Source organism: Odocoileus virginianus, chromosome 9 (assembly GCF_023699985.2).
Source record: "Odocoileus virginianus isolate 20LAN1187 ecotype Illinois chromosome 9, Ovbor_1.2, whole genome shotgun sequence".
NCBI lineage: Eukaryota > Metazoa > Chordata > Mammalia > Artiodactyla > Cervidae > Odocoileus > Odocoileus virginianus.
The window spans coordinates 62,649,189-62,675,065 of record NC_069682.1 but is presented as its reverse complement, the minus strand read 5'-3'; the positions used below and the strand labels follow the sequence as shown (position 1 = coordinate 62,675,065).

At 48.3% G+C, this 25,877-nt stretch overlaps 1 protein-coding gene across 1 annotated transcript in view; it reads right to left on the bottom strand.

Moving 5' to 3' along the window:
• Window positions 1–10,620: 10,620 nt before the first annotated feature.
• Window positions 10,621–25,877, bottom strand: part of LOC110147544 (bactericidal permeability increasing protein) — a 30,160-nt gene continuing 14,903 nt past the window's right edge. The window contains exons 8-15 of the mRNA XM_020909068.2: window positions 25,449–25,625; window positions 24,397–24,456; window positions 21,786–21,953; window positions 20,655–20,722; window positions 18,058–18,100; window positions 13,894–13,957; window positions 12,589–12,665; window positions 10,621–10,971 (exon numbers count right to left, since the gene is read on the bottom strand). Coding sequence (XP_020764727.2) covers window positions 10,933–10,971; window positions 12,589–12,665; window positions 13,894–13,957; window positions 18,058–18,100; window positions 20,655–20,722; window positions 21,786–21,953; window positions 24,397–24,456; window positions 25,449–25,625 — 696 coding nt within the window. The 3' untranslated portion in view covers window positions 10,621–10,932. The remainder of the gene's footprint in view (window positions 10,972–12,588; window positions 12,666–13,893; window positions 13,958–18,057; window positions 18,101–20,654; window positions 20,723–21,785; window positions 21,954–24,396; window positions 24,457–25,448; window positions 25,626–25,877) is intronic.

The following is a 25,877-nucleotide window of genomic DNA, read 5'->3' as shown; positions in this document are numbered from 1 at the left end:
CGGCTCCTGAGCGGGGTGTGTTCCGGGCATCAGGAAGGGGAGGCTGAGTGACTGGAACCTGCTTGCAACACTGTTGGGGTCACGGGTCATTTAAAAGCCCCGTTGGCACCGCCTGGGAGAGAGGGTGGGTTGACCTGGGTCCAGGTGACACTCCGTCCACCCTTCTCACAAAAAGGCCCCACGTTCATTTCCAGGAAGTCCTGGGTTTTATAGACAAGGAAGCTGAGGCTCCGAGAGGCCATGTCACCGGCTCAAGCTCACACACCCTGGCAGGTGGCAGAACCGGGAATCAAAGCCAGTTGAGTTATACTCAACTCTGTTTCTGTAAAAAAAATTTCCCCACCCCATCCCGTCCTTCCTATCTCCTATTGGGAAACAGGTTTTCTCAAACCCTGCTGGTGGTAAAAGTTGTTGGAAGGCAACTTGGCCAATCCTTGAACTCCTGCCTGCCCTCCTCCAGGGGATCTTCCCACCCCAGGGATCGAACGAGAATCTCCTGTCTCCTGGATTGGCAGGCGGGTTCTTTACCATGAGCTCCATCTGGGAAGCACTAGCCACTTTCTGCTTTTCTGTAATTGTGATCTTTTAAAAATATGTCCCGCAGGAGGAGGAAATGGCAACCCACTCCAGTATTCTTGCCTGGGAAGTCCTGTGGACAGAGGAGCTTGGCAGGTTGCAGTCCATTGGGGTCACGAACAGTTGAACACTACCAAAGCAACTTAGCACAAAAATATGTCCACAAATTCTTTGATACTCTTTCCATCGAGAGCTGAGGTCTCTGTGCCCTCTCCTTGAAATTGGATGTGTCTTTGGAATGCTTCAACACCCTGACTGTGCAGAGCCATAAAAGACACCGGAATTGGGCTTGGGGTCTGAACTCCACATCAAGTGCAGGGAAGCCCACACTGGGCTTCTCTGTGCCCAGGTGATTGTATCCATCGGGCTGAGCATTTCAGCCTCCTCCGTCCCCACCCCAACCCCTGAAAGTAACCTAGGTGCTCCTGAGGGCAGTGCTGAACGTTTTGAGTCCTACGTTCCTTCCAGTATTGGGTGGGAACTGGCAGGAAACCAGCATTTATTGAGCACCTACTATGTGGGTGACACCATACCGCTTATGCTACATTACCACCTCTCAGCCTACAGCAGCCCTTTTTAATCGCCTTTTGAGCTGAAGAAACAGGCTCAGAGGGGCGAAGTGATTAAGCCATTGTCACCCATCAGGGATGTGAGCCCGGCTTTGTGGGGAGCCATTCCAAAACCATGGTCAGAGACGCCTTCTCTGAGGTGACGTGCTGAGCAGGGACCCTAAGGATGAGGAGGAGCGGCCTTTGGAGAAAGCTCTAACAGGCCAGCAAAGAGCAAGGACAAAGGCCTGGCGGCAGTGTGCCTGGGGGCCTCTGCTCCCTGGACTCAGCCTGCCAGGGCAAAGTGGGGGGCTCTAGGCTGGGAACCCGCAAACCAGGGTTCCCACCTGGCCCCTGCCTGGCCGCGGACCGCCAGCAAGCCCTGTTTCCTCGAGTGCCTCTGTTTCCCTTGTAAAATGAAGGGAATAGAGCAGGTGACTCCCAGGGGCTTTTTCACCTTGGAGATGGGGGGAGGGGAGACAGTCTGGAGAGTGAGGACCTCGTGGGGACACAGAAGTCACCCTCCCTTTGGCAGCAGTCTGAGAATATCCAGACTGGCGGCTGTTTGCAGGGGCGGGACTTCCCGTAGTAGTGAGCTTTGGACTTTAGACCTTCCCCCAACCCGACAGCCTGCCCCAGGGCCCCAGGCCTGGCGTCCACCCCCACAGGTGCTGTAGACTCAAAAAATATTCACCACCTGAAAGCTGAGAGTTATATTTTATTTAGTGCGAATTTTTAGGACTTCAAGCCTGGGAGACAGCGTCTCAAGTAACCCTAAGAGAACTGCTCCAAGCAGGTGAGGTGGGGAGCCAGGTTATTCAGAAATTGTGCAATAAACGGCAGGTAGTCTGAACATCAAAGGATTATTGTTATAGAAAACCAGATACCCCAAGTTAAGGAATTTAGCTCTTTTCTATGCATGGGAAGATACAAGAGTCTGGACTCACTGAAATCATTTATTTGACATGCACCTCAGCTCTCTGGGGCCAGTATCCTGTGTTTTCACATCCTGAGTTTCCTCAGGGCTCACCTTCAGGAGTGACTGCAGTCTGGTGGCTGCTAGAGGACAGGTATTCTTTGTTTATTCATATTGTTGCGGGGAGGAAGCCAATTCTGACTCCATGTTGGACACTGTTTCCTTGACTTGCTTTTCATTGCTCTTGTTATTATAATCATACTTACCAGCTTGCCTGGAGGACCCTACCCTTCTGCTTGAATGTAAATTAAGGTGCCTTTGTTAGAACTACACAAAAAAGATCTTCATAACCCAGATAACCACAATGGTGTGACCACTCATCTAGAGCGAGATATCCTGGAGTCCAAAGTCAAGTGGGCCTTAGGAAGCATCACTACAAACAAAGCTAGTGGAGGTGATGGAATTCCAACAGAGCTGTTTCAACTCCTAAAAGATGATGCTGTTAAAGTGCTGCACTCAATATGCCAGCAAATCTGGAAAACTCAGCAGTGGCCAAAGGACTGGAAAAGGTCAGTTTTCATTCCAATCCCAAAGAAGGGCAATGCCAAAGAAAGGCAATGCCAAACAATGTTCAAACTACTGCACAATTGCACTCATCTCACATGCTGGCAAAGTAATGCTTAAAATTCTCCAAGCCAGGCTTCAACAGTCCATGAACTGTGAACTTGCAGATGTTCAGCTGGATTTAGAAAAGGCAGAGGAACCAGAGATCAAATTGCCAAGATCTGTTGGATCATAGAAAAAGCAAGAGAGTTCCAGGAAAACATCTATTTCTGCTTTATTGACTACACCAAATCCTTTGACTGTGTGGATCACAACAAACTGTAGAAAATTCTTCAAGAGATGGGAATACCAGATAACCTGACCTGCCTCCTGAGAAATCTGTATGCAGGTCAGGAAGCAACAGTTAGAACTGGACATGGAACGACAGACTGGTTCCAAATCGGAAAAGGAGTATGTCAAGGCTATATGTGGTCACCCTCCTTATTTAACTTATATGCAGAGTACATCATGTGAAATGCTGGGCTGAATGAAGCACAAGCTGGAATCAATATTGCCGGGAGAAATATCAATAACCTCAGATTGCAGATGACGCCACCCTTTTGGCAGAAAGCAAAGAGGAACTGAGAAGCCTCTTGATGAAAGTGAAAGAGGAGAGTGGAAAAGCTGGCTTAAGACTCAACATTCAGAAAACTAAGGTCATAGCATCCAGTCGCATCACTTCATGGCAAATAGATGGGGAAACAATGGAAACAGTGACCGACTTTATTTTCTTGGGCTCCAAAATCATTGCAGATGGTGACTGCAGCCATGAAATTAAAATATGCTTGTTCCTTGGAAGAAAAGCTATGACCAACCTAGATAGCATATTAAAAAGCAGAGACATTACTCTGCCACCAAAGTCCATCTAGTCAAAGCTATGGTTTTTCCAGTAGTCATGTATGGATGTGAGAGTTGGATTATAAAGAAAGCTGAGCGCCGAAGAATTGATACTTTTGAACTGTGGTATTGGAGAAGACTCTTGAGAGTCCCTTGGACTGCAAGGAGAGCCAACCAGTCCATCCTAAAGGAAATCAGCCCTGAATATTCATTGGGAGGACTGATGCTGAAGCTGAAGCTCCAATACTTTGGCCACCTGACGTGAAGAACTGACTCATTGGAAAAGACCCTGATTCTGGGAAAGATTGAAAGCAGGAGGAGAAGGGGATGACAGAGGATGAGATGGTTGGATGGCATCACGACTCGATGGATGGGGGTTTGAGCAAGCTCCAGGAGTTGGTGATGGACAGGGAAGCCTGGTGTGCTGCAGTCCATGAGGTCGCAAAGAGTTGGAAATGACTGAGCAACTGAACTGAACCGAACTTGTCCCTGCCCACCTGTGAATAGAAGAGATTAACACACCCCTTCCAAATGCTGACCACTTCCTTGGAGATGTTTTACAAGACTGAAGATCCTTTCGTTTTGCTTCCCCACTGTCTCTTTCTCTCTATTCTGCCTTTTGACAGAATTGCTTCTTTCTTTCATTGCTTCTTTCTCTCTGATCTATAAAATAACCCGGCATTCAGACCCCAATAAATTGGTTATTTTAAGGTGCTAGCCTGCCATCTTCTGGGTCAGTTGCTTCCTGAATAAAGTCTCTTCCTTGCCTCAACACCTCGTCTCTTGGATTCATTGGCCTGTTGTGTGGCGAGCAGAGCGAGCTTGGACTAGGTAACAACCTGGCAGGATATATCCCGTTTCTCAGTGCCAATTCCCAGCTCAAGGTCCCTGCTGGTGGCCCAGGACCAGCAGAGACCCCTCGGAGCAGCATGAGTCCCACACTGGTCAGAACCCTTGGATTTTTCCTCTACTGGGCTGACCTCCTCCACAAAAGCCAAAGCCACTTGTCACTCCCCCACCATCAAGTCCTACAGCAGAGAAAACGCTCTCCCTTTTAACACAATGGTGTTTCCTATGTTCTGATGACCGAAGGTCTCAAAAGGAAATCAGGAAACCACAGAGTTTGGAAACCACAGTGCCTGGAATACTGAGCTGCACATAATAGATAATTGAGTGAATGAACATAAAGCGGAAAAGTGAAGGGTTAAGGGCATGAACTCTGGGACCAGGTGGCTTAGTTTGAACTGTGGCTCGGCCGCTAAATGACCTTGGGTGTGATGACTCAGTTTCCTTATCTGTTTTTGGGCTTAACCATAGGGCAGCAGGGCAAGAGGTTAGAAGTCAGGAAGAGAGCGGGTTAGGGCACTTCTTCCTGCCCCTTCTTTGCTCTGGATCTCAGTCTAGCTGTGGCTGCATCCTTCCTGACACCCCTGTCCCTCGACTCCAGCATCCCGCCAACGCTGGGACACCTCAACTCCTTTCTTTGCTGCTTCAAGCCTAGGGAGGCTAGTTCCTGGGGGCTTCCCATCCTTCACGGGTTCCCTTCAGCCTGTCCCCCAGCTCTGTAAATAGCCCCTTCATTTGAATCCTAAGAACCATCTGAGCTGGATTCTGTTTCCTGCCTGGACCCTGATTGACACAGTTGCATACTGAGTATTTCTTCTGTGTTATTGACCTTTTCTAGCAAATGCCTTCCTCTCGTGGAGAGCTGGGGATTCTTCCCCAAGGTCAGCACAGGTCTGGTGTGGGGACAGTGGCCTGCAAAAGACAGAACTAAGAGGACACAGCAACCTTGCTCTGCCACCAAGGATGTCTCTGGGGGCACCTTCGGCAGAGAGTTGACATCCTCTTGGGTCTTGAAGGTCACATGAAGTTTTGCAGAGGAGAGAGCCAAGAGCTGTCCAGGAGAAGGAAGCTGCAGAAACACAGAGCCGAAACATGTGATGGGCTGGCAGCCAGGAAGCCTGGATCCCTGTCTACTCCTGATGGTCTGTGTGACATGGGGGAAAACCACGGCCTTCTCTGATCCTCACTTTGCCTCTGAAGGCAGAGGAAGGTGGTAGACTAGGACAGCATTTCTCAGATTCTGGGGATCTTGTTTATTGGTCCATCTTATTTTAAAATTTATTTTCATTGAGATGTAATTGACAAATTTAAGGTGTACAATGTGTTGACGTGACATATTTATATACTGTAATAGGATCACCACTGTAACATCAGCTGATACTTCTACCCAAGCATACAATTAATTATCACTTCTTTTTTGTAATGGGAACAATTAAGATCTAGTCTCTTAGCAACTTTGAAGTTTATGATAGAGCATTGTTGTCTGTAATTCTATGCTGTGCGTTAGACCTTAAGTAATAATAATAAGTTAGGACTTATTTTCCTATGAGTTTCAAGTTTGGAGCCTCAAACACTGTCCCTAATTCCCCTACCCCCACCCCCACCCCCACCCAACTCCTGGCTCCTGGTAATCACCATTCAACTCTGCTTTTACGAGCTTAACCTTTTTAGATTGCACATATAAATGGCATCATATAGTTTTTATTTACTTATATTTTGCTTAGCATAATGTCCTCAAGGCCCATGTTGTTGCAAGTGGCAGGATCGCTTCCTTTCTTACAGATGAATAATATATCATTGTGTATATATGTAAACTTCTGCATGGAGAGATAAGGGGATGCTTATAGACTGTGGGTGGGAATGTAAATTGGTATAGCCACTAGGGAAAGAATATGGATATCTCTCAAAAAAATTAAAAAGAGACCTACTAAAAAAAAAAAAAGTAGACCTACCATATGATCCAGCAATTCCACTTGTGGATATACACTCAAAGGAAACGAATACAGAATGTGTTAGAGATGTCTGCACCTTCGTGTTTATTGCCCCATTATTCACAGTAGCCAGGACATGGAAATGACCCAAGAGCCTGTCAATGGTTGAACAGATAAGGAAGCTGTGGAATGTGTATACGCCAGGGATCTTGTTAAATGCAAATTCTGATTCATTAATTTCCTCTGGGAGCTGAGACTCTGTATTTCTAACAAGCTCCCAGGTGGCACAGATCTTGAATTGTACGTTGCAAACAAGAGACTAACTGGAATCCGAGTTCCCTCCAAGCTCAGGGATTCTACATCCCTGTTCGTTCTTTATTTTCCGAGCAGTTTTCTGTGATGGTGCCTGCACTCCTGAGCACATCGGCTCTAGCTGAAGAGAAAGACGTTGTGAAGACCTGCCATTCTGGATCTCTGCAGCGCACTGCGGAGTTTGATGTTAATATTTATGGCAGCCTCCCCCGCCAACCTGGTTACTTGCAGATCTGTGTGTGTGCATGGAAACACATACACACACAGTTACACACATACACATGAGCCCCGAGGCATGTGGATTTACAGAAAAGAAAAAGAAAAGAAAAATAGTAGTCAGTGACGTCCAGTTTGGTTCGAGACTGTGTCCCCTACTTAGGATGTCAGGACACCTCTGGAGCAGGACCAGCCATGAGGACATGCAACTCCTCCCCGCAGGAAATGATAAGGAACTCGAAGACCCTCCTAGTCTCCCTCCACCCCTTCTCTGCCTCTGCAATTGGCAGCATCTAAAATCCAATCTAGCCTCATTTTACCAGGTCTTAATAGCTTTGGGGACCCTAAGGAGCTTCTGTTAAAATGAAAATGTCTCAGCAAGAAAAAATTCTGTAATATTTGCCGGAGCTCACTTTATTGGATTCTTCTCCTGGAAGTCCAGAGGGCCCTTGCTTTTACAGATGGGGAGGCTGAGACCAAGAGAGGGAAGACCAGCCACACAGTGAATCCATCACTGAACCCAGATTTCCAGCGAGGCCGTGGTTCTGATTCTCGGGGTCAGGCAGCCAGCCTTGGCTCATACTTTGAAAATCATCACAAAGTGGCTCTGAGCCATGCAGAGGTGGATTCAAATCTGGACATTTTAAAAAGAAATGCTTATTGAGAGTCAACCGTGTGGCAGGCATTGAGAATATAACTGTGGCAAGTCAGATACAGTCCTTACAGTATAGTGAGAATTAGTGGTTTGTTAATAATTAGTGTCGAATTTGATTACTGTTTGTCAGATCCCATAATACAGATTTCACATAGATGTGATTCTCATAACAACTCTATGAGGTAGTTACTATTATTTGTTGTTGTTCAGTTGCTCAGTCGTGTCTGACTCTTTGTGACCCTGTGGACTGCAGCGCGCCAGGTTTACCTGTCCATCACTATCTCCCATTATTACCATGATCCTCATTTTACAGATGAGAAGGTTGAAGGACAGGGATTTAATTGCTCAAAGTCACACATCTGATTAATAGTGGAGCAGGGACCTGAACCCATGGTGTCTGGGACCACGGCCCCTGTTCTTAATCACCACGTCACGAACTTATCCCCAGTACCACTCACTCTTCCCAACAACCTCATGCCAAAGAGGAGGGCAAGGTCTTATCTCTACTTTTCAGAGGAGGAAATAGAGGATCAGAGAGATTAAGTACCATTTGGAAAGTTGTGCAGCTCAGGATGGCTCGGGTTGACACCTCCTCTTCTCTTGGGTACCCCTCCTTCATATTTGAGTCAGAATTGCCAGAAGGAACCCCAAGAGGGCAATGATTAACCAGAAGTGAAGCTGCTCTGATGATGAGGTTTCAGGCAGTCCAGAGCGAGCAATTCTTTTTTTTTTTCTCTTCCAACACCTTTGTTGACATGCATCTCACACACCGTAACATTCACCCATTTCAAGGGTAAGTTGAGTGGTTTTTAGCGTATTCACAGGGTTGTGCAAACATCACCACAATCTAATTTTAGAAGATTTTCAGCATCCCCAAAGAAACCCTGTACCCATTAGCCACCACTTGGAGAGAGCAGTGCTCAGCCTAAAGGCAGAAGCCGCTCCAGGAGTGGTTTTGCTGGCAGCGTGGCAGATAATTGGGAGTGTCCTGGGGGATGCTCTTCACACCAGACCTCCAAACGACTGCCTATTTCTCAGCCATTAGCGAGAGTTCCCCAGGGCACACGGAGTTCCACTCACCAGTCTTTAGATACAAGAGATAATTGCACATATTTCTATAGATAGTGGGGACAGGGGCTGCCTGAATGTCTTGGAAAGCAGACGGTAGGAATGGGAGCGGGCTGACCATCTCCAAAGAGAGTAATAGGAGAGGAAGTGGTGGTTTTGGGGAGGGAAAGGGAAGGCTGGGTTATGTCCCCTACTTAGTAGCTGTGCTCCCACCCCAGGCAGAGGGGTCTTTAAAAAAATGTGATTTGGAGTGTGTCCTTCTCTTGCTCGAAACTCTCCAATAGCTTCCCTTACTTTTTGGAACAAAATTCAGAGCCCTTGACAATCTTAAAAGCCTCCCGGCCTCATCCCATGCTGTGCTCCCATTCATCCTCTCCTTCCAACCTAACACGCTGCTTTTTTTCTGTTCTTATTCAGTGCTTCCATTAAGTGTAAATAGAAAAAGGTACACCTTCTTGGGAGATGAATTAGAGAAAGGATTTTGTTCCTTCAGCCTGGTGTCTTTTTACAGTGCACGACCCAGGCCACCGAGCCTGGCAGTCCTGCCTTTAATACGCCATGCCCAAAACAGACAAGATTTGGACACCTGGGAGAAGTGGAAAGAGCCTGGGCTCTGATGGCAGAAAGGGCAGGAATCCCAGCTCTGCCACTTGCCAGATGTGTAATCTGGGGAGTGACTCAATCGAAAAGGATTGAATAGGTCCCACTCTGGGGGATGGAAAGTGCTGTGAGGATTAAATGAAATCATTAGTGTGCTGTGCTTGATCAATATCCCTCCCTTCCGCTGCGTGGCCCCAGAGTGTCTACCTCTATTAACGGAGAATCAATGCTGTTAGCAGAAGCATGTACATTTTTCTTTTTAAATTAAAAAAAAAAAAAAACTTTTATTTGCTTTTTTCCCGCTACAAATGCTTCTCTCTGTTTTTACTATAATCAACCTGGAAGAAGTCTGCATGACAACAGTCTACTGATTTGTTCCCACCCCCTTCTACTCTTGCCTCTCCAACCCTTTCAGAAGTCACAACGTTATAACTAAATCTGGTCATGTCACGCTAAACCCCACTGCCTGTTTCAAACTCTTCCTCATCCTTCTGGTCTCAAACGGAAAGTCAGCAGCTAAGGAGGACCGCTCTATCACTTTCAAGTACAGTGCTGTTAGAATCCATCTAATGGCCTGAGACAGCCACACCTGGTGTCCCATGGCAGAAGATGGCCCATGGGCCCCAAGAAATTCACCAAGAATCCAAGGACGGTCTGGGCTGGTGATCTTGCTTTCACACCAGCCTGGAAAGTCATACATGCTTGCTAAGTCGCTTCAGTCGTGTCTGACTCTTTGCGACCCCATGGACTGTAGTCCGCCAGGCTCTTCTGACCATGGGATCCTCCAGGCGATAATACTGCAGTGGGTCGCCATGCCCTCCTCCCGGGGATCTCCCCCACCCAGGATGTCTCCCGCATTGGCTGGCGGGTTCTCTACCACTAGCACCACCTAGGAATCCCCATCTGGAGAGTCATGGGGAAATGTTAATTGCAGCTGAGGATGTGACTGACTAAAAACTCCAATGGCTTCTGTCTCCTAGCCTAGTGTTCTGCTTTAGGCGCAATGGCTGGGCAGAAAGCATGGACCAAGGAGGCCATCAAGGCTGGAGCCCAAGTAGGGGACAGAGAACAGGCTGTGTGGGCTAGCTGCTCAACAGCGTCACCATGTGGTGGTGAGAAGAGCAGCGGTCGCAGTAAATACACAGGAAGACGATGGGCTGTGGGGAACTCACTGCTCAACAGCGACACCATCTGGCAGTGGTAGGAACAACATCCCAATGAACAGATGTACTCTACGGGACCGCCGCCTGACATTAGGAACCAAGACGCAGTCCCTTTGGACTAAGTAAACCCCAATTATTCTTGGGCAGTGTGGAATGAGGGGTGTCCTCAAAAAGGGACAGTGGGACTTTCTGCTCAGGAAAGCATGTAGGAACTCAAGAGGTTAATCAGAGAACTAAAAAGAGGTGATTATATATTGGCCACACTGGGTACAGGCAATGAATGAATGGACATAAAACAAGAAGAAACAACATGATCACCAGAATTCCAAAGAAAAAAAAAAGATTTTTTTTGTTTTTGTTTTTTAATGTTGTGTGAAGCACAAAGAGAAATATTGTGATTACCATTGAAAGGCAATTCCTGGAAGAAATGTCCCTGCAGCCTTATCCCTTGAAAGAAACAATTCCTAAAATACACACCACTCAGTTTTCCAAAGGACCAGGTTTCCATGTTTAGATCATTTCTGAATCTGAGTTCAGAGAAGTTTGCAAGAGTCTCTGAGTCCCGAGCTAGAGAGGGAAGCCTGGAGAGGGGGCAGCCTGGGCCCCAGGGGCATGTCAGGATCGGGTGCTGATTGACAGCCCCCCAGCGCCCATGGGGTCTTCAGCTGTAGTGGACATCTGCACCGAACAGCAGGAAATCCTGGGGGAGAGATGAGAACGCCATCATCCACCGGAAGAGTACCCCTCGTTTGTGAGGGTGGGAATGCAGCGGTTTTTAGAAGAAAACTTTGGGAGCTTGCCTGCTGGGAAAGAGAGAACCTTTCTGCTGACAGAAAGGCAGGAGTGAGTGGGGGGCAGGGGGCTGGCATCCTGCCCCTACGGTCTGCACATCAGCGGCTGCCCATGCACGGGAATCTGTCAGCAGTTTTCCTGGCAGCTGTTTTCCGCTCAGACGTGGAGACCCCCGGGCCGCCGTGAAGGCCTTCATTTGTCATCCCTGCCTCTTGGCAGCTCCAGGGAGCCCTCTTTGCCATCAAGGCTGCAAAACCACTTCTCTCTTGCTCCTTCCTGCCCTTCACTCAAGAATGTTCAGAAAGGAAGGAATTCAATTGTGCCCAGGGGGTCATTTTTTATTTTAAGGATGAACTGGGTTAGATGTGGGGGATGTGTTTCCTCTGCTCACTCAATTAACTTCTCTATTGTCTCTTAGTCCTGGGAGTTCTCCCGTTAGGGCAAAAGAATTGGGGACTGATGGACTGGATGTTGGGGGTGAGGGAGAGCGAGGAATCTGGGTGGGGGTTTCCCATGAGGGTCATCAGAAAGCCCTGGACCGAGGTAAGGAATGCAAGAGTGGGTGATGGCTTCCTTGTAGAGTTATCAGCTCTTTGGGACATAGTGGGTCTAAGGTGCTTTAGAGTGGAGACACTGAGGTAGCCAGCATGTATCCTTTGGGCACATGGAAGAGACTGGAACCTCGGCCGGGTCACACCGAGGTGACTGTTGTGCTTCTCCTGATGAAAGTGACCAGGGGGGAACTTCTTTGGTGGCCCAGTGGCTGAGACTCCATGCTGGTCAGGGAAATAGATCCCACATGTCATAACTAAAGAGTTCATATGCAGCAACTAAAGATCCTGCATACCACAACTAAGACCCGGTGCAGCCAAATAAACCAATATTAAGAAAAAGAAGAAGAAAAAGACAGTGACCAGGGAAAGCAATTGTGGGGGAAGGGCAGAGGCGGCGGGCAGAAATCCTGGAGAACTCTTTCTGGGAGGGGAAGAAGGAACCAGTAAAGGAGACCAAATAACACAGTGAGAGGTGGCTGGAAAACCTGGAGAGGGAATCTTCAAAGCTAAGAGAAGAAAGTGTTCCAAGGATGCGGAAAATAGTGTCAAGATGCTGTTGGGGTCAGATCGGAGAAAAGGGAAGAGGAGGCTGTCCATTCCGGTGTCTTAATCAGCCAGACACTGACCGCGGCCCTGGAATGACGCTGGATGCAAAGGAAGGCCATGCGTCACATATCTGTCAAATATTTAAATGCATCAACCTTATAAAAGAGGCTTGGGGCCACCAAGCGAGTTCCACTTTTACCGAGTGTTGTGTGGGCGTGGTGCAACTCGGGGGTTAAAAACCAGGACCTGGCTTTGACTTTGGACTTCATTTAATGGCGGTGTGTCCCCTCTGAGTCTTACTTTTCTGTTTAGCAACACAGCCCACCCTGCGGGAGTGTTGTAAGGGTCGACAGCGCTTGATCCAGAGCTGGAGGAAGGTGGCTACTGAAGTAGGGGATTTGGCGAAGGAGACCCTGGGGACTCACCTGGTAAGGCTGAAGGACCAGGTTGTAGAGCTCGATGTAGGCGGGCAGCGGGAGAGGGAATCCTTTCTGCAGCTTCCCTGCATTGGCGGTTAAGGCAGAGGTTACGGTGAAGGTACCACCTCTGATGGGAGGGGCCGGGGAGAGAGAGGGCGGGGCCGGGACTCGGGCAGCCAGTCCGCAGCCTCCCTGGAAGAAACCCAGGCAGGAAGAGTCTGCCCAGAGTCTCCTCTTCTCTCTCATCCACTGACCTCCGGACACTGCGGACACAGGAATTCCCGCCCCCTCAGCCCCAAGACCACCCGTCCGAAGATGCCAGCACTGCTGGTGCACCCCTGGCCCGAGTGACAGCCGGGGCAGCTGCTTGCTGGGGTGTGGAGGCTTGGAGACACGTGACGGATATGCACTTGAAGGCCCTCAATGTTTCCGATGAAACCAGAAGTGCGTGGTAGCCAGGAGCTAGCTCCCCCATCCCACCACTCTGGCATGGAACTCTGGAGAATTCTAAGCTCCAGCCCAGTCCCCCAGGTCATTATGAAGCTGCACTTGCGAAGGCAGGAAGAGAAGCCAGAGTCTATATGTAACAATTCATTGTCTTCATTTATAATTTCTAAGTGGCCTAAATCAGGGGTCCCCAACCTCCGGTGATCTGAGGTGGAGATGCTGTAATAATAATAGAAATAAAGTGCATAATAAATGTAATGCGCTTGAATCATCCTGAAACCATCCCCCCCACTCCCCATCCATGGAAAAATTGTCTTCCATGAAACCAGTCCCTGGTGCCAAAAAGGGTGGGTGGGGACTGCCGGCCTGAATGTTCTCATCCCTGGGGGGGGGGGGGGGGGGGGGTGGGGTGGGGGTTGGCTCTGTTTGCACCCTTGCACCCAGCTCTGCAAAGATCAGGGGTTTCACCAGTGAGTGAGCTGAGTGGAAGTGTTGTTAGCTCAGGCTAGCCCCTCTTCCTTAGCCCTTCTCTCTTGGAAAAAGACAAGGTTCTGGCTTCAGAGCTGGGATCGAATTCCAGCTTCGTCTCTTACCTTCTCTGTGACCTGAGACCCACTCATTTCTCTGATCTCCCATTTCCTCCCATGAAAACTGGAGGTATTATTCTCCGTCTCAATGGACTGCCTCATAGTTCATGAAGGAGGAACTTAACCCTTTTCCCCTCCCTTTTCTGTGCCAGGTATCACTGAGGTTCATTTGAGGGGACCACCTCCAGCCTCCACAGCGGGGGCCAGATAACCCATGGCTCTAAGATCCAACCCCTCACCAGGACTGGAAATCAATCCTTTCTCCAAAACTCCTTACTGTTAATCGCCGGAAGCACAATGGTGGGCATGACGTAGTTCATGACAGACTGCAGCAACTCAACCTGGGGATCAGGAGGACAGGACCCACGTCAGGGCACTGGGGCATCAGCTGTCCTCTGTCACCGCCCTCCCACCCAGAACAACCTCAGGAAGAACCGCCGAGAGACAGACACAGGGGTGACCTGGAAACACTGCAGCTCAAGGTCACCAAAGTGATGTCTTTCGCTTTAAAGGTTCCAGATGCAAATTGCATTCTAGACTTGTAGGGGGCAAGGCGGAGGCAAGGAAGGTCATCACAGAGCACTGAAATGTGAAAACCTTTGTGTAAGAAAATGCATTCTATCAGATATCGCAGGCTAGGGGGCAAATTAATTCAACCTTTCGCAGGGCTATTCGGCAATGTTCATCAGAACCCTCAACAATGTGTGTGCCAAGGGGGTCACAAAGATGCCTTCGAGACATTATTCCTAAAGAAATGAGGTAGTGCAATAAATACAACCAAATAAAAGCAACCTACAGGTCCAACAATTGGGGAATTATCTGCCGGGGGCGGGGGTGGGGGGGGCGCGGGGTGGGGAGCCGGTTGCACCTGGTTGCATTTGGATAATAAGAGATACTGTGTAACTATTTAGGGCTTCCCTGGTGGCTTAGATGGTAAAGAATCTGCCTGCTATGCAGAAGGCCCAGGTTCCATCTCTGCGTCAGGAAGATCCCTTAGAAAAGGGAATGGCTACCCACTCTAGTACTCTTGCCTAGAGAACTCCATGGACAGAGGAGCCTGGTCCATGGGGTTGCAAAGACTCAGATATGACTGAGCAGCTAAAACTTTCACTTTTCACGTGTAATTATTAAAAATGATATGGCAGAAATATAGCATCACTGACTCAATGGACATGAATTTGGGCAAACAGAGAGACATTGGAGGACAGAGGAGCCTACAGACCACGGGATAGAAAAGCCCTGGACACGACTTAGTGACTGAACCCACAACAGCAACAGAAATATATTGGATTGGCCAAAAAATTCATTTGGGTTTTTCCATAACACCTTACAGAAAAGCCTGAACAAACTTTTTGGCCCACCTGAGAATTATCAACATAGATTTTTTTGTGATCTGTTTTTGAGTTAAAAAAAAGGCAGGCTAATGTATAACTAATTCACTTTGCTATAGAGCAGAAACTAACACAACACTGTAAATCAACTGCACTCCAATAAAAATTTTAAACAAAGAAAAATCAGGCTACAGAAACCACGTAATTCCATCTGATTATTAAATATGCATCGAAAAAAGTCAGGAAGGATATACACCAAATTTTTAAGTAAGTGGTAAAACAGGAATGATTTTTATGTTTTGTTTTGCAAATCTGTAGGTCCTGACTGTTCTATAATGTACATGTTTTGCTTTTGCAATAATTGAAAAAAATTCAAAAATAACATAACACCCTCAAGATGATGGCCTGTAGTGGTGACATTTACAACCTGTCAATATGTACATTTTTGTTTCTGGAACAATTAATTCAGTTTCCTTCCCCTGGCTGTAATTCCTGGGGCTCATCAAATGTGGTGCCCTTATTCCCATGAATCTGGGAACTTTAAATTTTTATTTTCTGCAGAAGCAGAAGTTAGTTATTGACTGAGTCCAGCTGCTGCCAGGAGAGCCCTGGCATCAGTAAATCCATGAAAATACAATGAGGTTGCTTTGGGTCTTTCTGTTTGCTGTAATCTTATCAGATGGGAATGGCTGGCTGGATTTCCATCGGATTTGGAGGGGATATTGGGACTGACTTCAGGGTTGGGTGATGGGGGTGCATTTCAGAGATCTAAGGAAATGCTCTCCAGAGGTTTAGCAAGAGGCTCTCTGGCAGATTCGGGCCATGAGCAGTAAGACATTGTGGGCAGAATTAGCATCTTTTAATGGAGAAGGAAACAACCCACTCCAGTATTGTTGACTGGAAAATCCCATAGACAGAGCAGCCTGGGGGGGTCGCTTAGAGTCAGACATGACTTAGTGGGCAGGACTCAGCAACTAAGTAACGACAACAGTGGAAGTCACAAGGGCAAGGCTCATTCAGGTCAACTGTTGAAGAGCATCTGACCTGCTGTTTACAGGGGCAGCTCCCCACCGGGGCCAGAAGGTATGGTAGGAGGAGAGGGAGCAGTGAACCTCCTATTTTTAAAAATAGATTTTTGGGGGATGTGGACCATTTTTAAAGCCTTTATTGGATTCATTACAATAGTGCTTCTGCTTTATGTTTTGTTCTTTTTTTTCTTTGGCCATGAGGCACGTGAGATCTTAGCTCCCCAACCAGGAACTGAACCCGCATCCCCTGTATTGGAAGGTGAAGTCATAACCACTGGACCACCAGGGAAAGTCCCAGTGGTGAGTCTATTTGATGACAGGGATTCCAGGCAGTGGAATCATCTCTGTGGGCTGGTGAGATACCAGTCGTCTCCCTCCCATCTGCCCTACTCTGTAAGTGACTCTACCATTCATTCACTCAGCTGCTCAAGTCAAAAATCTGGGAGTCATTTTTCATTGCCTTTCCACCCACCACACACAGAAAATCTCTCCCCAAGTTCTAATTCTGCTTCCAAAGTATGTCTCCCATCCGCCATCTTTCTCTTCCTTCCTGGCCTCATCCCAGCCTCCATCATCTCTCATGTGGACAAATGCACCAGCCTCCCCAAGGCAAGGATCCATATGCTCTGACTCATTCCCCCATAGTCCATTCCCATCATTTCTGCAGGGGCATCTTTTATAAAGTGGAAATAGGATCATGTCCCTCCCTGCATGAAACAGTTCGCTGGCTGCTCACTGCCCTCTGAACACAAGCTACTCTAGCCTAGAAGGCTCAGGGTGGGCCCACCCCTGCCTGCCTGCCTGCCTGCCTGCCTGCCTGCCTGCCTCTCTCTGCCCCCTACTTCTCATCTTGTTTCTCCAGCCACACTGCTTGCCCCCATTGCCCAAAAAAGCCAAGCTGTTTCACCACAGGGCCTTTGCTCCTACTGATCCCTCTGCCTGCATCTCCACCTGTGGACTCCTTTAGCCCAAAATCACTTCCCCAGAGAGGCTTTTCCTGATCATAGGATCTAACCCTTAACCTCCCCCATCACTTTCTACCCCACCTCCACTTAATTTTTCAAAGCATTGATCTTGACTGAAATGATCTTCCTCATTTCTCATTGTCTGTTTCTCCCCTACAATGGAAGCTCTAGAAGGAGTTGTTTTCTTGTCTAATTCATCAGCACATCCCCATCCATGGAACAGGGCCTGGCACATAGTAGGTACTCAGGAAGGTAACTCACTTGTTCATTCAACACACATCTGTTGAGCAGATTCTCTATACCTGATTGTGTACAGTTAACCCCATTTAAAACTCACTGCACTAACTCAGGCAGAAATTATTATCCTTGATTTGTAGGGAAAGTATTTGTAGGAAGTTCAGTGAATGGAAGTGGCTTGCTCAGGGCCCATAGTAGGTTTGGAGCTGCAATTCCAGCTCAAGTCTCTGTGCCTACAATTGTGTGTGTGTGTGTGTGTGTGTGTGTGTGTGTGTGCATGTGCACTCAGTCATGTCCAACTCTTTGTGACCCTATGGACTGTAACCCACTGGCTCCTCTGTCCATGGAATTTCCCAGGCAAGAATACTGGAGTGGGTTGCCAGTTCCTCCTCCAGGGGATTTCCCAAACCCAGAGGTCAGCACCCTATCTCCTGTGTCTCCTTAGTACAGAAAAAGCATAGTATATGTAGAGTTCCCGTCTATCGGTGGTTTCAAGCAACCCCAAGATCTTGGAATATATCTGCTGTGAATAAGAGGGACTACTATATTCAGTTAAGCTGTTCAAGAGGAAATAAAGATTTCATCACACAATTCATTGTGACAAAAACCTAGACTATCCCACTTTGCTCAAAGGTAGTATGACAGTATATATCTTTTATGATGCTACGTCTCCAAATTTGCTTGTTTCTACTTGGCCATAGAGACATGGAAGTCAGTTGTACACAAAGCCCACAGAGCTCCTCCCCTCATTATTTCACATGAAAATTATATGCAGACTAATCAGTGGTCTGTTGAAATGATGCTCTGAGCCCAGGTGGCCCTCAGGACAGTTATCTCAAGATCAGAGGAAGGAAGGAGCCACCAAGGGCCTCAGACTCACCGAGAAGGGGCCGATGTCTGAGTGCTTCAGTTCCAGGAGCAGCCTGTGAGAAGGGGAGGGGAAAGTTGAGACCACAATTTGCCTGATCCATATTAGAATTCAGTTACGGGGGAGAAGGGCTTCCCAGGGGGCGCTAGTGGTAAAGAACCCTCCTGCCAGTGCAGGAGACATAAGAGATGGGTTTGATCCCTGGGTTGGGAAGATCCCCTGGAGGAGGGCATAGCACCCACTTCAATATTCTTGCCTGGAGAATCTCCTTACAGAGGACCCTGGGTTGCACAGAGTCAGACACAACTGAAGCAACTTAGCACAGCATTAAGGAGAAGGGACACTCTCTGGTGGATGTCGTCTGCTTTTCCCATCCTGTATCCATTCCTCCTTCCTCTGGTGACAGCTCCCTGATTTTTTCTTTGGTACAGTCATCTGTTCCCTACATTGTTAATGCTGGGTTCCGGGGTGGGATGGCCAAAGGGCGGAGTCTACCTCCGCTGCCACAGTGATTGCTTTGAGAATTGACCACTAACCCATGCTGGTCCAAGGACTTCTGCTGGAAATATTGGGAGTGAGGTATTCTCTTTTCTCCAGCAAAATTAGCTGGTGACCATTTTTGCCACCACTCGGTGACAGCCTGCTGGGAAACGAAGCCAGTATGGGGGAGAATGGAGCCAAGAAGAGAGTCAGAGACCTAAGGATATCATTTGAGCACCTGGATCTACCTGTGTCTGAAACCCTCAGACTTTTGAATAATTTGAGCCCATAAACAATCCCCTATTTATGGACTTTATGACATCTTAACAATGATCCAGGAGAAAGGTAAATAAATGGCTATTTAATGAATCCCTTTTTTTCACTATGTTGGATGCTATATCCCACTGAATTCCTGTAACATCCAAGAGCCAAGGGCCATCACACTCCCATTTTACAGATGATGTCCTTGACAATCAGAGAAGACAAGCAATCTGCCCAAGGGCACGCAGTTAACAATCAGCCAAGTAGCAATTCAACCAGGTCTCCCTGATGCCAAAGCTTCTGTTGTCTCCAGTACCCTACAAAGCTTGAAAGCTCTCGCCCTGTGGGGTCTCCCCACCCCCCATTCCTGCATATTCCAGGAAGTCTGTGCTCAGCCATCACTCAGCTGTATTTTCTCCAGCTCCTCTACCTGAGAGGCCCACAGGTGTTTCCAAGAAAATGAAATCCACATGTTTCCAAAGCAGTAACACTTGTCAAAACGATGCCAGGAGAAATAAGCAGCAGGCAAACCTCAGGAGCCAAACTCAAGGTTAGGAAGGACAGCTCTGTGCCAGAGAGAAGGCAGAAACAGGCAGGAATGTGGGTCAAGACTCAGTTTAAGCAGAGTGAAAGTGAAGAAGAGGTAGACGCCAGGTCAGAACGCGGGGGTCGTCACGTCTGCTCACGCTTGATCTCTGTGTGTCTCCCTCTCTCCCTCCTGCCTCCTTTGGCGTCTGTCTGTCTCTCTGACGGTCCCCCTGTTACTGTGTCTCTTCATCCATCTGTCTGTCTTGCCCTACTTCCTTTCTCAGTGTCTCCCCCTCCCTCACTGTGTCTCTGTGTTTCCCGTCTCTTCCTGTCTCTCACCCCATTTCTATACTGCTCTTCTGTGTGCTGCTGTCTTTCTCTTTTCCTCTTGCTTGTTGGGCACTTATTATATCCTTCAAAGTGTTCTAACCATACAACACATATTAATACAATGATGCGGCTGGCAAAGAACAATTATTGGACTTCTTTTACCAGCCAGGGCAAAAGGCTGAAGTCTGAAGGGTTCTATGCTTGCCAAAGGTGAGCTGCACTTGAAAGGCAGCCTCCTCAGCCTCCGAGTCCACGTTCCTAACCCCCATCTCCTCTGCTGGGATTCAATCCCAGGCACGGATTCCAGAGTCTCCTGGCAGGAGGTGGCTGATGAAGGCCCAAGGATGGGGTGTGAAGAAGTTGAAGTGGATTTCCAAGTGTCAAGGAAGGCCAGGGACATGGGGTGGCTGGAGGCTGGAGATTTATCAACTGGCCCTGCGCAGTCATGATTGGACTAGGATAGGGGCGTGACCTGGGATGCAGGAGTTTCAGTGCTAAAGCTGGGTCACTGCAGACCAGCCGAGATGGTCGATCACCCTATGACGTGTGGTGTTGGGCTGGTCACTTCATCTCTGAGCACCAGTCTCACTATCTGCAAAATGGGGATATTGTACCTACCGTGCCCTGTTTGAGGTTTAAATGGGATGAACGAACACAGAAGTTTGGAACTTTGTAAGGTCACTGTGAACTCACAGGCACCAAGACTGGATGGGCAGGACGTCCCCAGTAGTTCAGTGGATAAGAATCTGCCTGCCAATGCAGGGGACATGAGCTTGATCCCTGGTCCAGGGAGATTCCACATGCCCTGGGACAACTACTGAGCCTACAATCGAGCCACAACTACTGACTCACATGCCCTAGAGTCTGTGCTCCCCAACAAGAGAATCCCGAACACTGCAACTAGAGAGTAGCCCCCGCTTGCCACAGTTAGAGGAAACACACTAGCAGCAACAAAGCCGAAAGAAGACGGACGGGCAGCCCCCTCCTCCCATGCCCGCCGGCCCACTTACTTGTCCAATCTGAGCTCTCCAATCAGTCTGTCGGACTTGGCACCAAGAAGCACAGAAAGGTTCAAGTTCTGCAAAGCAACCATCCAGGAAGTGACGCCACTGACCCAGAATCCCGGGGCTCCGCAAAGCCTCCAAGACCAGGTCTGCTTCACAGAGACTCGGCAGAAGCGCCCACATTGCTAGGGCAGGCCCACAGAACCCACGGAAGGGACGAGTCTTCCTTTCACCAACTTTGTGCTGTGATGAGTCCTGGACTGTCAGACAATTACCATTTTTCTCCCCCTGCTTCTGGGACCAGTTCAGATTCCCAGGCCACTCCCATGGGCCGTAGGAGACAGGCTGTGAGGTAGGAGTCCAGGCCAGCTCTATTTCACATTCATTCATTTAGTCATTCAACAAATGTTTACTCAGAAAACCAAGGTTCCCAACCTCAGCTTTCCTGTCCACTGTCTGTGTGACCTTGGACAACCCCCTCAGAACCCACTGAATCTGCAAAGTGAGGAAAATGGGTCTCAACTTGAAGCTGGACACACCTGAGTATCTGTTGTTGGGGAGAGTCTGGCCCTCACCTCCAGTGGCCAGAGAGGATGCCACCAAATGTTTGTGGAGTGACAGAGTGATCAAATGATGAATGTACAAGTCAACCATGGGATGGAAACTTAAATAAGTGAAGCATTAAATGCACAAAGGAAGGAATAAATAAAGATAGGCATGTATGAATAAATGATTAATGAATGAATGAACAAATATACAAAGGAATGATCCATTGAACAAAGATATAATAAATGAATAATGAAATAAATGCATGTATGAACCAGCAAAGATACAGTCGATTTCAAGTTAGCAGTTGAAATTAATAATTGAATGACTAAATAAATGAATGAACAAACCCACAAGTGTATAATTGAATGGCCAAAGATATGCATGAACAGATTGGAAATAGTATACCTATTTCAAGCCAACCACGAATAAATAATGGAATGAATGAAGAAGTCAGAAGACAGTGGCTCTGGACACACACAGTGTAGGTTTGAGTCTGGGGAGGCTTTACGCCAGTCCCCCTGGCTCTCAGGGCAGTGCTCTGAGCCCTGTCCAGGGCTGCCTGTCTGCTCAGATCTGGGATCGGCTTACCATTTCAAGCTGGAAGAGGGGATCCAAGGAGGAGTTTGGGAGGATGGCAAAGGCCTGGGTGCCCAGGACAAAGATGAGGTCAAGGCCGCTGGCGTTCACGGTGAGTTTCGGAGGCAAAGAGGCCCAGATGAAGAGCTGCATCTGCATGTCAGGGAACATCTTGGCCACCTGCAACCCACAGGGGACGACCGACAAAAGAGGCCATTGATTAGAGAGTGTCTAAATCCTATCCTGTCCTGGTCCTGCAGAAGCACTTCCGATGTCTTCCCACTGTTGTTTTTTGGCGGTGCTGGATCTTCATTGCTGCACGAACTATTTTTCTCCGGTTGTGGTGAGTGGGGGCTACTCCCTAGTTGTGATGCACAGGCTTCTCCTTACAGTGGCTTCTCTTGTTGCAGGGCACAGGCTCAAGGGCACTCGGGCTTCAGGACTGAGGTTCTACAGCACAGGCTCAATAGTTGTGGTGTACGGACTTAGCTGCTCCGTGGCATGTAGGATCTTCCCAGGTCAGGGATTATTGAACCTGTGTCTCTTGCATTGGCAGGCAGATTCTTTGCCACTGAGCCACCAGGGAAGCCTTCCCATTGCTTTCGGAATAAATTGTAAAGACTGTATAATTCAGCACCTGGCACCCTGCCAACCTCACCCCATGCCCACCCCCTCCACCGCTTCTACCACTTGCCCTCTAACTCCATCCACAAGGTGGAGTTCTTTTCCTCAAATGTGACTCGCTGTCTTTGTATCCATCAACTCAATTAATCAATCACAGCTTTACGAGGTGAAGTTGTTATTACTGCATTTTATGCATGAGAATACTGAGATACAGGCAGAACATGCTCAGGAACATAAAACTAGTAAGTAAGGGCCAGAGTTCAAACCCAGATAGATCCCAGGAAGAGATTTATAATTCAAAATATCTTTTTGGATGGAATAAAAGTATCCTGAAATTAACTTAAAAAATTGTGATCTGGTCTCTTTCTGTCTAAAACTCTTTGCACTCTCTGTTCCCTCTCCCTGCATGTTTGTCCTGGATTCCTCCCTAGCTTGGCTCTTTCTCTTCCTTCAAGTCTGGAGAGTAGTGATGGGTTCAAAAGGAACAAAAAAGAGCTTTGACAACACCCCCATCTCTGCTAGCCTCCAGTCCTCCCCCAGGTAAACTCACAGTCTGAATAAAAGAATGCAATTGTTATGCAAATGAAGCTCCCCTTTCCCTTTCCCTGACCCCCCTAGGCGTTGCACCTCCTCCACACCAGTACTGTCTATATAGAAATTTCTGGAAGTGCCACCATCAAAGAGGCTATTATAGACTGAATGTTTGTGTCCCCCCTGCTCAGCGAATTCATATACCTAAGCCCTAACCCCCAATGTGGGCTTTCCAGGTGGCTCTGTGGTAAAGAATCTGTCTGCCAAAGCAGGAGCTGCAGGAGACACAGGTTTGATCCCTAGATTGGGAAGATCCCCTGGAGGGGGAAATGGCAACCCACTCCAGTATCCTTGCCTGGAGAATCCCATGGACAGAAGGAACCTGGTGGGCTACAGTTCATGGGGTTGTAAACAGTTGGACACAACTGAATGACTGAGCACAACCCTCAGTGTGGCTGTCTTTGCACATGTGGCCTAAAGGAAGTAATTAGGGTTAAATGAGGTCATCAGTGTGGGGCCTGATCCAATAGGATTAGTGTCCTAATAAGAAGAGACACTAGAGCTTGCCTGCTGTCTCTCCACAAGCTCCTGCCTTTCCGGCCTTTCCGGCCTTTCCGGCCATCTGAGAACCCAGCAAGAAGGTAGTCTTCTACAAGTCAGGAAGGCAGCCCTCACCAAAACCCAAATCTGCTGGCACCTTGGCCTTGGACTTCTTGACTTCCATAACTGTGAGAAATAAATTTCTGTTGTTTAAGCCAGGCAATCTGTGATATTTCTTTATGGCAGCCCAAGCAGACCGAGACAGAGGCCCGACTTGGCTGCCTTTGTCTGTAGCGACCTCATCAACTTCAGCCAGTTTGTGATAAACTTCAGCTTCTCTGCTGGCTCAGATAGCAAAAAAACCTGCCTGCGACGCAGGATACCAGGGCTCGACCCCTGAGTCGAGAAGAACCCCTGGAGGAGGACACGGCAGCCCACCCCAGTTGTCTTGCCTGGGAAATCTCATGGACAGAGGAGCCTGGCGGGCTACAGTCCATGGAGTCACAAAGAGTATGACACGATTGAATGACTAACACTGTCACTTTTTCACTTATCAGAGTCTGAGTTTTCTCTTTTTATTGTTTTGGGTGTCTGAACAATAATTTTCTCTCACTCTACTGGATGGGAGCTCCAGGAGGGCTGGGATACGGTCTGATTTGCTGGATGCCCTGCACAGGGCCCCAGAAGTGTGGTGGGCACTCAGTAACTATTTGATGAATGGATAAGCCCTCAGGATGTACTCTCACACATGGTGACATGAGTGCTTGGGGCCTTTCTCTTTACTGGGGATGGGCTGCACAAAGCTCTGTCCACACTCTCAGACTGGGTCACCTCTCCATCTGGACGGGGAGCGGCTCTCAGCAGAGCTGTTCTCAGCTCCCCCAGGCCTCCTCATGAGATGACTAAAGGGGAACAAGTCCTTTCTTACCTGGGGTATCAGGGTTCCAAAGAATTTGGTTGTCAGGCGGAACTTGGATTCCTTTGGAATCTGTAGCAAGGGAGGAAGAGAAAAGGATCTTGGAAGATTATGTTATAGATTGGGGGGCAAATTCTATATGAGGTGTGAGAGAATGAATACATAAACAGACTGTGGCCAGATCATGTATGACTGAAGAATGCTGATCCAGAATGATCAGTGACTGCCAGCTTCCTTAACTTTTGCGCGGGAAAAATCAGATATGCTTTCCAAATCGATCACTTAAGATGTTTGGCTTCTGTTAGCCCTGCTTCCAGCTTGCCCACACCCACAATCTCTGTAAAAGCCTACCCAGCGCTCTCTCTTTTTTCACTATAAAGCTTTCCCACCCTGGGTCTGCCTTTGAGTCTACCGAACACAAGAGTTCTCATTGGGATGGTCTCTGTTTATCTCCACAGGGAGACAAGTCAGGGCTCAGCATCCCTTTGATGCCTCTCCAGAGGGGGAGGATCTGGCATCAGAGCAGAGGAGGAACCCTGCGTGGCTGGTGAGCAGGGTGGGTCCCGTTGCCCCTAGACTCTGGGGAGGATGGTCATTTCCTCATTCTACATATGGGCAAACTGAGGCCCAGAGCAGGACTCAGCCACAGATATAGAGACAAAGACATTGAGGATGACGACCATAATGGTGATACGATGCTAAGACTGGATTACAGACCGAGACACTGCAGGGACTCAGTCAATGTTAGCTGTTACCATTAGGATTCAGGGGATTTCCTCCACACTCATAAGTCTGTGCTGGGGCTGCCCAAGTAATCATATCTCATTCAACCTTCCTTACATCCTTTGGATGAAGATATCATTTTTGGTGTTTTACAGATGAGGTTCTTAGAGGCTGAATAACCGACCTAAGGTCACCAGGATGGGAAAGAGGGGAGCTGGGGTTTGAACTCAGGTCTGGCTGACTCCAGAGTTCAGACCTCGATATTCCTGGCTGTGAACCAAGACTCAGATCCAGACCGTCTACCGCACTCTCTTCCCACACTCACTCCCATTTGGCCTTACCATGTCGTCTCTGAGGGTCAGATTCAGGGCTCCAGCCTCCTGATACACGAACCCGGCCGTGTTGAAAAAATACTCAGAGATGCCCAGGTACACCATGCGGTCGTGGTCAGCGGGAAAGGCCATCGGTCGGGGGGCAAAGGGCGGGGGGCTGCGGTGGGCCAGACTGAAAAACTCCCCCTGCAGGCAGAGGCAGCAGAGTGAGCCTGGGCATCCTTCAAGAATTACAATTCGATGTCTCCATTCCAGGAAAAAACTGGCATCACTGACTTGATGGGCATGAGTTTGAGCAAACTCCGGGAGTTTGTGATGGACAGGGAGGCCTGGCGTGCTGCAATTCATGAGGTCGCAAAGAGTCGGACACAACTGAGTGACTGAACTGTCTGACTGAACTGAAGGATACTAATCCCGGATTAACAGAGGAGAAAGCCA